Here is a 12556-nt window from a genome sequence, read left to right on the forward strand (position 1 = left end):
ACGGCAACAAAGAGCGGTTTATTGGATTGACAGCCTGCTGTTGTTCTGGACTGTCACATTAGAGAAGCCTTCCTTCCTTATCTGTGGCACAGGAGAAAGAGCAACTGGCAGTCATCCTCTGGGGAGTGGAGGCTGGGTGGGAGTGAAAAGGGGGAAATAAAAAGGGAGAGGGCAGCTGGACTGGCGTGAGCATAAAGGCACTCAACTGTCACATTAACTGACATCGGCTCATCTTTCTTCCGAACGGTCTGACCCGTCTCAGTGCTTAGAGACTTAATGCTACCATACACAATTAATGCAGACTGTCAGGATCATCTGTCTAATTTTGAATAAAGGGCGGTGGAGGGGAGTGTAAGGATGAGACGGGATGCATAGCAGATGTGTGAAAGGCAGAGGCAGGCAGAAGAAAAGATATGATGAAAGATAGAGAGCCAGTGAGGCTCATGAGAAGAGGAGGAGACTGTGAGCTGTATATACTGAAAGGTGAGCCCAGGTAGGTCAAACGGAGCAAATGTAACATTAGCAAAGGTGTTTTCGTGAATCCTACTTGGCGTCAGAGGTCACAGCAAGGAGAATAACTTAAAACGTCAAACCCAGACTGGCTGTTTAAAATGACGGCAGAGTGTAACTTAGTAATTCACAAAATTCTGAATTACATTCTCCGCGTCCAAGTTTCCTAAACAACAGCCATTGATTGCATTTACGGGCTCGCTGCACCAGTCTGAGATGAACCCAGCACTTGTCCACACCCCTGCATGTTTTAAAAGCATAGGCTTGATGCAAATAAGAGCTCTCACACATTCGTTTTATGATTTCAAAAGCAGTGTGGGAGTTACAGTAAATGCCCTCCTTCCCTGAAGCCTGTCTATGTTCATAAAATTATCTCGCTCAGTCATGCAAACAAGTGGGATTTTCACGATAAACCTACACACCAAATAAGCAAGCGCCTCTCTGTTACTCCAGCAACTGCCATCGCTGTGCCCCTGAGCAAGGCACTGTTTGCAGCCGACTTTTAGTGTTGAACAGTGTTTCGGAATCGCTCTCTATATATAAATGTTGACAAACCCCACCTCTGCTTCCAACTGTGAAGCTGCTGTTTGACACTGCAATCTTCTTTCGACTGCTCCCTTTAGGGGTCGCCACAGCAGATTATTTGCCTCCATCTCACCCTCTCTCCAGCATCTACTGTCACACCAAACCTCCCCTACATCTGCGGTCTTCCTCTCGTCTTTCTCCCTGGTAGCTCCATATTCAACACCCTTTGTACAATTCCCCACTAGCCCTCCAGTGTGCATGTCTGTGAACCTCTTAACCTTCTCATTTCCAGTCCTGTTCCTCTTAGTGCCACTCTGGCACCTTCAGCTCTACTTCCCATCTTTGGTCAGTACCACTGTCTCCAAATTATACACCATACGTGCTCCCACTTTCATCTTGTTTACCTTTCCTTTAGCCACTATTCTTCTCTTACAACTCCAAAACACTCCTGACACAGGTCTCTACCCACCACTCCACTTGTGCACTGTCCACTCCCCACCCCCCGGGGTATATAAACTCATCTACGTCACTTCCTCTACTCCTTGCATCATCACCTTCCTGTCTTACTCTACTTCACAGACATGTATTTTGTCTTCCACCTACCGACTTCCTTTCTATGTCTCTCCACAGCATACCTCCACCTCTTCAGACTCTTTCACCTGCTCCCCACTCTCCCTACAGATACCAAAGTCATCTGCAAACATCACAGACCACAGAGACTCCTGCCTGACCTCATCTGTTATCCTGTCTATCACCACTGCAAGCAAGCAACAGCTCAGAGTCGATCCCTGATGTAATCTCAGCCCTTAATGAACCCATCTGTCTCTCTAAGCAATAAAATAATAATCAAGAATAATTTTGTTATTTTTCAGTTATTTTAATGCAATCTCAAATGTGCTTAAATTTGCATTTCCTTAGCTTTCAGATTGCTCTCTCTCTTATTCAGACACTTTGGAGAAAAGGTCATAATCATACTTTTTATGCTGTTTGCATGTAAAGTCTGATCCAGTTAAATGAAGGAAAATGAAAAAACTAATTTTTTAAAATAATTTAAAAAAAAAAAAAAAAAAAAAAAAAGGTCAAATATTTCTAGTTGCAAAAGGGCCATAGTTTTATCAGATGCATCAATTCCTACGCATCAACTCCTAGACTCTGCACATTTACATGTGATACAGAGACATTTGCATTTAGTTTGGCCAATTAAATGACCCACCCATCTGCTAAAGAAATGGATGTACATCTTATAAGGGGAAATGTCACCTGCTATCTGCCACTAAACTTTTTCCAAGTCCACTGTGGGTTACAGCGGACTGTTTTGTGTAGACCGAGCATGTAAATCTCAAAGGGAGCCACAGTGATGCCCCGGGATATCTGGGCATTTTAACAAACAGGGGATTAGTATGCATCTGGTAAGCTAGTGAGTATTTACATCAGCAAGACCATGCATAAGAGACTGACTTAAAACAAAACACAATGCTAATGTTCATGGTGAGGAAGCAACGTGTCATTTATGTAGTGCAACAGTGTGGCTCACTGACAGTGACACAGTTTGGGGGCAAATGAAGCGCTATGGCACAGAGAAATATGCTATATCAAGCCTTGGCTTACACACAGATCTTGCTGGAAGGATGAATTCATTATCCATTTCTGCATTTTCAAGGGATTTGTTGACAATGATTTAAAAAAAAAAAGAAATACAATATCTCCACTTTTTGCGATGCCACAGCCATTCCGCTGCAGTGCATCTTTTACTCTTTAACATTTTTCTTCCAGTCAGATTAATTAATTTGGTTGCCAAAGCACCTTGTGAAGCTGTATATTAGTTCCAGCATGCTTTATGCGAATTCATTCCAGTGGTATAAGTATCATCCCTGGGGATCGAGAATCAGGCATTTTAAAAATGTCAAATAAAAAAGGTATGAAGTAACAATCATCTACAGACGATGTTCAAAATAATAACGCCGCAAGTACTACATGACCTCTGTAATTGCAGACAGTGCAACACATACCTTAGGCCCCAGCACAATCGCTCCACAAATTATACCTGCTGAAATGGCTGCAGTCACTCTTCATAACCACTCAGCGCAACACTTCCAAGAAAAGTTCAGAAACACAGGCAGGATTTTTGTATCAGCTTGAGTCTGTGTGTTTTAGTTAGGCTAGATTTGTCATACTTATGTCCTACATAATACAACGGTTAGAAATCAAACTGACCTTAATTCTATTCTTATGATTTAAATGTTAGGGTTTTGTTTGTTTGTTTGTTTAATGGGGGAACATCGACATTTGGAACAAGCCTAATATTAATAAAACAAATGGCAAATAGAAGGAAAGTATACCAGAAATGAAGTTATGAAGCACTCATAAAATGCACCGTCTGTCTGCCAACTTCTAATCTCCAGCTGTGATACTGCTCAAGCCCATGTATGTTCTCCCTTTGCAAATTGCTTTAGTTTGCTGAGAACATTAAAATATTTAAAGTAATGTCCAACTGGAAAATGAAATGAATCTTCAGTGAAACTACACTGAGCAGAAAGAAGACTGCAGCGTGTGATTTACTCTACGATCATTTCCTGTTTTGACTCATACGCCATCAATATATTCCAAATGTGCAGAAGAAGAAGCTCAGCTCTGTGCGCATTGATATTTATGCTCAAGATAATGCAATGTGCAGTCCGGGAATCTTGTTAATGTCATGATTAGACGAGTAATCTGAACTGGAAGGCGTACAGTCTTAAATTAATTTTCATGAGTTTCAGCTTGCACCCTCTGGGTACACGGCTTAGCCCAAGCGTCCATGTACTGAAACAGAAGCAGAGCATCTATTATTACAGGCTAGGCTTGTCATGTGCAATTACCAGAATCTGATGGTAACTACTTATGACAGATGAATCCTGATGGATAGGTTTGGGATGTATAATTCCTTGGATTGCTTATGCAGGAGTGAAAACTATATTCAAATATCAGTATTTAGAATGTCTTCCAGCTCCAGCCCTGGACGTTGTTTGGTACTACAATAACAGAAGTGTGAATAAATGCACAGCATTAACATGCCTCGTTGTATCGACTATGTGCAGGAACTCCCTAATCAGAGGGAAGGAGACAGGAGTCTCGCTACAGGCTCCAAGAGTCAGGCTCTAGCTCAGCGTTTTACCTGAACTAGTAATCGAGGTAAGAATTCATTTCCACATTTATCTGGCACTGAGTACCTAGATTCTGTAGTCCTGATGCACCATTAGCTGGAGCAATTATAGCTCAGAGTATAACCCTAGTATGTCCATGAAGCTTGGTTGAGAGAACAGACAGCAGGTGGGGATGTTAAGGGGGAAAGGGAGATAGAAAGGCCAAAGGTATTTAACTCACATAGACATCACTGTTCACAGGATACAGGGGTGAGAAGATGAGGCTGGGAGATGAGGTGCAGAGATGAGGGAATCGGGGAAATGGGAGACACATTTTGTGGAATCATCATGTCCCATTTTTCACCAAAAAAAGTTCAATATTTTATCGTAATCATTTTGCTGGTCAGTGGGGAGGGCATGGCAGCCGAGGGGAATCTGTCAAGTTAATGGTTAACTGTTGTTCCTGGATTGTGACTTAAATCCATGCTCTTTGGTGGAGGCTTATGGGGCTCTATGGCATCCTTGAACTGCCAAGCCTGACTTTAGTACCCTTGAAATACTTCTCCACACTGCATGTAGGCAGGCCCGCATGGAGGTAGCTTTGATATGTTTACACAACAGCTTCTTTGTTCTTGTATGTAGTAAGCTTGTGTTTGTTTTTATCCCTGTATTGAACCCTACGTGCCGACAGGATCAAATGGGCATCTCGATGTGCTGGTCGACCTATGTGTGAGCCTCTGTGTGTTCTGCCACCAAACAAGGTCAGGGTCATGCAATGCAAATATATCTCAGTCTTTTTAAAAATCAGGACATTGCGGCATCAAGCGTACTATTTCCAGGCTATGTACAATGCAGAATTCCTCTGGCTTATGTCCTGTTGCCCTGAGATTTTTTGCAAGGCAGACTCTAAACACTAAAAGCTTTCTTCAACCTTAAGACTCATTAAAGTAGTGTAAATCTATTCTTTCAGGACCAATTTGACTCTGAGTATCAGACTCATCTTACTCTCCTTCACGAATACAACTTCACTGTGTCACACATGGGCCAGAAAGTTGCTCCCAAGTTGAAAGGGAGCAATCTAATATAGTGCCATGGCCTCAGCGTTAGTTGCTGACACTTATCTCAACCCCTTTTAGTCTGATGCAGAGCGAGCTCGTTCACACTTGAGGTCACTGTCTGATTAAACAAACTGCAAGACACATTCAGCAAAATGTAGTGCTGCAATGCTCAAGTGACCAAACTGGAAACTACCGGCTGAATTTAAATCAGCCATTAAAATAAAAGAGATGCGGAGACAAGGCAACACTTTGGTGGAAACACAAAGAGGATGAAACACTTGTCTGAGCTGATTTAGTAAAACAACAGAAAATTGAGGGGGAAAAGGCAACTATTTAGAAAGGTTATCCTTGGGGTCCATTTCAAACGTAGCAAATGTTCGGCCTTCGGAAATGTAAACGCTTGCCTCTGTGTTTTACATCAAACACCTAAAGCAATATGCAGAACATTGACCTTCAGCTTGGAAAAGTCGTGGTTGGAAATAATGATCGCTTTTTAGTCTTTTATGATACACACTCTCACTGGGGTAGAGCTGTACAACTACTTGATAGACACATATGTAATCAACCAGTCACGTGATAGCAACTCAGTGCATTTATGCATGTAGACATGGCCAATACGGCCTGCTGAAGTTCAAATCGAGCATCAGAATGAAGGAAGAAAGGTGATGTAAGTAATGCTGGATTGGATACGGTCGTAGGTGTCAGCCAGGTTGGTTCGAGTGTTTCAGAAAGCTCTGATCTATTGAGATTTTCCCACACAACCAATCTGTGGTTAACAGAATGGCCCAAAAAGGTAAAGTATCGAGAGTATTATGATTCTGATGTAGGCTGAGGGCACCATGGTTTTTCTAAAGAGTGTGTAAACACTGACTGTTCCCGATACACATACACAGAGGTCATTATCCAAGTCAGTGTTGCTCAGGTTCTTTCTATTATTTTTTTAATCACAAAACATATTTTCTTAAAATTTTGTGAGCCTGTGGTACTCATGAATCACACCGATGGAGTAGGTTCAGCACTGAGGCCTTAATGTGTGGAGTTTCCCCACAGCCCACAGACATGCTTTTTAGGTTAAATTATGGTTCAAAATTGACTGTAGGTGAGGATGTGAGACTGTGTGGGGGGGCTGTTGACAGATCCAGTGTGTACCCAAGATGTGTATGCAAGATGGGATAGGCTCCATTCGCTATGTAGCTCCAAAGCTGACTAAGCCATTTAGAAATCGGATCAGTAGAGATACTTGCGGCTCTTACGGGCACCTTATTAACAAGATTTAAATCTCTAGTTCTCTAAACTGGAAATGGAAAATTGATGAACAAATACGTAACAAATGGAGCTGCATTTTGAGGAAAAACTTACTGTGCCGCCCACGATCCTCCCCAAGGGGTACCACGCCCTTTCATCGAACCAATTGAGGAACTCATAGAAGCCATTGGTGGTGAGATGGTGTGTTGATCTGTAGTTGAACCTGTAGAGATGCAGAAAAATAATAGGGATTACTTCGTGTAAGGCAAAGAAACAACCACACAGATAGAATAAACATCTATTTTCATTTGTAGGCCAATTTTGAGAAGGGGAACAACAAAGACTCATCTCTAGGAACGAATAGATTATTTACAGATTTTCTGAAGGCGGTACGAATGGATAAGCTGCTGAGAGTTTTTCTTTTTTGAAACACGGAAGATGAAGCTTCCATTCACAACGTGAGCCTTTGTGCTATCGCCAACAGCTCTCAGGTCAGTCGCTGATTTAAAAAGGAAAAAAGGTTGCGATGAAGGGCTTTCATATATACGGTGGTATTTTCAGAACAAAAGCCTGCTTATTGCACAAATAGTTCCAATTTCAACCACTAGGCTGAGATGACGAAGACGTAAAATAGGTCTGGTATTAGAACAGAGAAATAATGACCAAAGGGGGGGAAACTAAGAATAAATATAAGGAATATCACTCCAAACAGGCTTCGATTCACACTGTAGCTGTGGTAAGCCGAGGGGGTTGGAACAGCGTCAAGCAGCAGAACCAAAGAGCTGACAGTGCTGAGAAGAAAGCTGCCAAAGAGAACGAAGCAAGTGTTCAGTAAATTTTCAGAGGCAGCTTCCTTTGCCACCGAGCTCATTAATGTAGGCCGAGTATGTTCAAAGGCTCATGTAACATAATTCATCTATAGAGATCCTATAGCAAACCTCAGCAGCTCACTCAATGACTATTATTAGACAAATGTATATCACAGAGGACACAGCAGCCTCATCTGTGTGACTAATAAGCTCTGGAGCAATTATTTGATTCATATTGCATCAAGTCTAACAATATGACAAGCCAACAAACACAAAGTGAGACTATAGTAACAAGACTGAAATGAGACTAAACAACACAAAGCCTTGGTTGCGACAGTTTTGCTTTAAAACCATATTTTCTGTGTTTATTTTCAGTCAAATATGCACATGTGGCCGTTGCTGCACCAATAGCAGGCTCAGGGGTTTCAACATGCTGATGCTGTAAATTTGCATTTATGTGCATCTTAAAGCAGCATATACATGCCAAAGTTTAGAGGCTATAAAGAGGCTCCTGCTGCATGTGTTTTTTCCTTTTTTAAACACAAATCAAAAGAGTATAAGTAGAAGGCAAGGTTGGCATTTTAACAATGCAAAACAGTGAGACGTTTATCTGCATCTAAATCTGCTACAAATAACAATAATAGGCCATAATACCGACTCAACAGTGCAATCACTTCCTTATTACTGGCACTCGTTAATGAGAAAACAGGGATTAAAAGTCACTTAAAAAAGACTTAAATACTGAACTTGTATCTGATATAAATTTGCAAACATAATAGTGTCTACTTCAACTGTAAAAAGAGAGAAACATGCAAGCTGCTGGAAGAGGCAATTATAATCAAATTCATCTGACCTTAAAGTAGTGTCAACAGAAACAGTGAAACACAACAAGCACACACACAAAAAAAGCACAGGTGTCTCGGGCTCGACAACAGCTGCGAACCCAATCAACTACATATTCTTCCTTCAGCATACCCCGCTCTTCAAGTGCGAACAGGCACAAACCCTTAAACACTGGTCTTTTCAAAGATGGCTGTAATTTTAGCTAGAAAGTTCTCATTTTGTCTCGTGTTATGAATGGAGTGCACCTCTTTCCTCCCTAGAAGCACAGGCTCACTCGCCATTTTGTTCCTCTGTAACTGAAACGACTGAAAGAGCGCCTCTGCACAACAAGATCAATCCAGACGAAAATAGGAGTCGTAACAAGGTTTCCGTAGGTAAACCTGTAGAAGGATAATGGTTTCCTGCAGCAGTCTTTGTCCCCACTAAGGCTCTGTCACCCAGTCCACATCCTACAGAGCGACTGAGGTGTCAGGTGGTTATTGACTTTAGCTCTCCATCAAGCTCCCGATCTGCTGCCAGCCATGCCTCTCTTCACCCCAATATGCCTCTGTGGATGTTCCACGTTGGAGGTTGCAGGCTGGCAGGGGTCGACAGTTGTCTTTGGAAGGTGTCTTTATGGTCAAAAACATCTCCCATCCTGGGTCCAACTCTCTACCAGGCGACCCTGTATCCCTCATAGTGTCCAACCCTTCCATTTGAATTTATAAAAGGTCAAGAAAATCCTCTGCTTAAAAAAAACAAACAGAAAAACAACAAAAAAAAAACCCTATGTATTTAATAAATGCATATTTGTTGATAAACAATCAATAGTTTAATTACTGACCAAATTTATTGTCAGCATGTTTTCAGTCACAATCGAACAGGCCGGGTAGGGATGTCATTAAATCAATAAGCGTGCTTCCAAAGTTAATCACATAAACTGCGTTTCCATGTATTCAGGTGAGACAGATTAAGAGATGACAAGCAATGTCATTAAAAGCTGCAAAGTCGTGGAGCGTGAGACGCTGACGATCAATGCAATAAGTTTAAAACTGCTGCACGGTCACGAGATGCTTGGTTTGCTGTCATCTTCTCTATTCCCAATCCCTCAGTTTTGAGAAGATGTCTTTGTATGCAGCACGCTTTCATTGATGGAGAAGTTGCAACATGATGATGGGATGCTGCGGGATACAGGTGATACTGAAAAAAAGTCAACAGATCCCAGGATTTTTATTTTTGTGTTTCATTCTCTATGACAACAGTTACTAACCATATTGATAAGTCAACACGAACAGAATGATCATAAATTAGAAGAGCAATATTCTCTATGCGACGGATGAAACAACAAGCAAACACTCACAGGCATTGTGCCTCTTAAAGTGATCTTGAAAAGCTATAAAGAAGCTGACATGAGTGTTTATCCTTGGGGCTCCTCAGGCAATCACATTACTCAACAACCTGAGGCCCGAGAGTCTGAATCTGGGCAGAGAACAGACTGGGAAAAACAAACCATCCAGCTGGAACACAGGAGTCACAGAAGGAAAAGAGAAAAAAGAGCTACTGCTACTGCTTTACAGTTTTTCTGCTACAAAACCCCCCATAAAAGATTAGGTCCTGTCAATTAAAGTCTAGCAATTGTTTCATATGTTTAATGTCCAGTTCTTTCAATACAAATATTTCATTGCCTGCTGAGGCGTGGAAAGAAGCTCAATGTTACAAAGTAAAAAAGGGAAAAAAATAACTACAGAAGCAGCCAGGTGTGTGAGTTCGACCACAGAGGGACTGTGAATGTAGGTGCTGTGAAACTGGCCAGCCAATCCGGCCTCATTGTTCTGCAGCTGTCAAAGCAGCGACGCGGAAACACGGCAAATTCAAAGAAAGCCTTTAAAAAGACAACTTTGCGCACTGCCACACCATATCCACACAACCCATTTTCCAAAGATCTCATGCACAGCTGAAGGAAGCGCTCTACCTCTGCCCTTGTCACTTTGACGGGGCAGATAATGTAGCTCTGCCAGGCACATTAGCAATTTAATGCATAGCTGCCAATATGGTTTTCAGGCCCACAAAGCACACGAATGACTAGTGATTGTACTGCAGCACCTCTGAAAAGCAGCAAGTATGCTTCAAGGAAAGCAACACACCTCTAATAACACCATTCAAAGAACATATCCTGGATTCATATCTGCAGAACAACTCGTATATAAACTCCGCAGATAATATCTGAAAGCAAAAATAAAAATAGAAGTGGAATATTTATGCACTTGATATCACAGGGGGACTTCTGCAAGCACCGTCATTTATTTTAATCAAGGTCCGTTTCACTGATTACCAATTTCCTGTTGAGACTGTGCCATCAGCAGCAGCATGACTAAGTGGGCTCCCTTCCTGTTTATAAACTAGTAATGCCTCATTCAGCATCAACTGCATAATCGGATGCATCATTGGCTTTTCCCCACTCGTCCATATTCTGGTGAGTGTCTGAATGGTCGTTGGTTCTAATCGCCACCTTGACTAATTAACAACCTCTGTGAACAACGTGTAAATGATGAAACTGTTTATGGACCAGGAAGGCAAACAAGCGCAAACAAAATAAGCTTCACACAGTGAGGTATCCGGCAGTCGAGCATTGTTGACCATCGTCAGGGTGACCCTGTTATTGCAGTTTTGCAAGGCCACGTCTCTTAAAGCTGAAATTAGAGTTCTGTGCTGAGTCCCTGTCACAGGGTGTTGCTGTTTGCATTGTGAGCTGATGTCTCTGTGCTGCTCTGCAATCTCAAGTGAAACTGGACTGTTATTTTTTACTGAAATGCAGAACGATGGGGCGATCGTGGCTCAAGAGTTGGGAGTTCGCCTTGTAATCGGAAGGTTGCCGGTTCGAGCCCCGGCTCGGACAGTCTCGGTCGTTGTGTCCTTGGGCAAGACACTTCACCTACCGCCTACTGGTGTTGGCCAGAAGGGCCGATGGCGCGATATGGCAGCCTCGCTTCTGTCAGTCTGCCCCAGGGCAGCTGTGGCTACAACTGTAGCTTGCCTCCACCAGTGTATGAATGTGAGAGTGAATGGGTGGATGACTGGACGTGTAAAAGCGCTTTGGGGTCCCTAGGCGGGACTAGTAAAAGCGCTATACAAATACAGACCATTTACCATTTAACAGAGAAAAGACTCGAGGACAGACTGTAAATCTATACACGGACTGACAGAGCTATAAGAATGAGAAAAACATCTACACCAGCGTAATGAACCTGATACAATTACAACCCATTGCATTTTGTTTCACAGTGATATTATCCTTGTGCTAATCAACTTACTGGGTTTGCACTGCATATTGCTACCCTACACATCTTTGAGTTCTGCATCAGGCTACGGCATAGAGTACAGAGATACACTGCCACAAACATTGCTTTGTATTTAAAATATACATGTATATATATTACATAGAAAACTTTAGTGCATGCCACCAATGTGATTTTAAAAAGTAGGTACATTTTAAAAAGTAGGAACTAAAGGCAGCTAGTGGAAATCTCACAGCTAATAAGGTTAATTAGAAACATGATTATAATGATTATTATAAAAAGAACATCCCGGAGAGGCAGAAGATTGTTACACCACTACCATTCAAGCATAAAAAGGCACCTAACTATGGATGAGCTGCTCTACACATAACAGACAGCTTAGCAAAGAACCAATTTTAAATCCTATCTTTTGGCTCTTTGTAACTATTCAATTCAATTCAATTTTATTTATATAGCGCCAAATCACAACAAAAGTCGCCTCAAGGCGCTTCATAGATACAGAGAAAAACCCAACAATCATATGACCCCCTATGAGCAAGCACTTTGGCGACAGTGGGAAGGAAAAACTCCCTTTTAACAGGAAGAAACCTCCGGCAGAACCAGGCTCAGGGAGGGGCGGCCATCTGCTGCGACCGGTTGGGGTGAGAGAAGGAAGACAGGATAAAAGACATGCTGTGGAAGAGAGACAGAGGTTAATAACAGATATGATACAATGCAGAGAGGTCTGTTAATACATAGTGAGCGAGAAAGGTGACTGGAAAGGAAAAACTCAATGCATCATGGGAATCCCCCGGCAGCCTACATCTATTGCAGCATAACTAAGGGAGGATTCAGGGTCACCTGGTCCAGCCCTAACTATATGCTTTAGCAAAAAGGAAAGTTTTAAGCCTAATCTTAAAAGTAGAGATAGTGTCTGTCTCCCGAATCCAAACTGGAAGCTGGTTCCACAGAAGAGGGGCCTGAAAACTGAAGGCTCTCCCTCCCATTCTACTTTTAAATACTCTAGGAACAACAAGTAGGCCTGCAGAGCGGGAGCAAAGTGCTCTAATAGGGTGATATGGTACTACAAGGTCATTAAGATAAGATGGGGCCTGATTATTTAAGACTAGCAGCAAAAGAAAGGGGAAAAAAATAGGCCAGTTTCTTAAACTGAATTTACAGGTTGACAG

General features: G+C 42.1%; 1 protein-coding gene across 1 annotated transcript in view; it reads right to left on the reverse strand.

Moving 5' to 3' along the window:
• Positions 1-12556, reverse strand: part of stt3b (STT3 oligosaccharyltransferase complex catalytic subunit B) — a 100284-nt gene that overhangs the window by 53157 nt on the left and 34571 nt on the right. Inside the window, exon 2 of the mRNA XM_087834906.1 lies at positions 6575-6683. Coding sequence (XP_087691032.1) covers positions 6575-6683 — 109 coding nt within the window. The remainder of the gene's footprint in view (positions 1-6574; positions 6684-12556) is intronic.

Source organism: Neolamprologus brichardi, chromosome 22, assembly GCF_056152115.1.
Source record: "Neolamprologus brichardi isolate AB-2024 chromosome 22, ASM5615211v1, whole genome shotgun sequence".
Classification (NCBI taxonomy): domain Eukaryota; kingdom Metazoa; phylum Chordata; class Actinopteri; order Cichliformes; family Cichlidae; genus Neolamprologus; species Neolamprologus brichardi.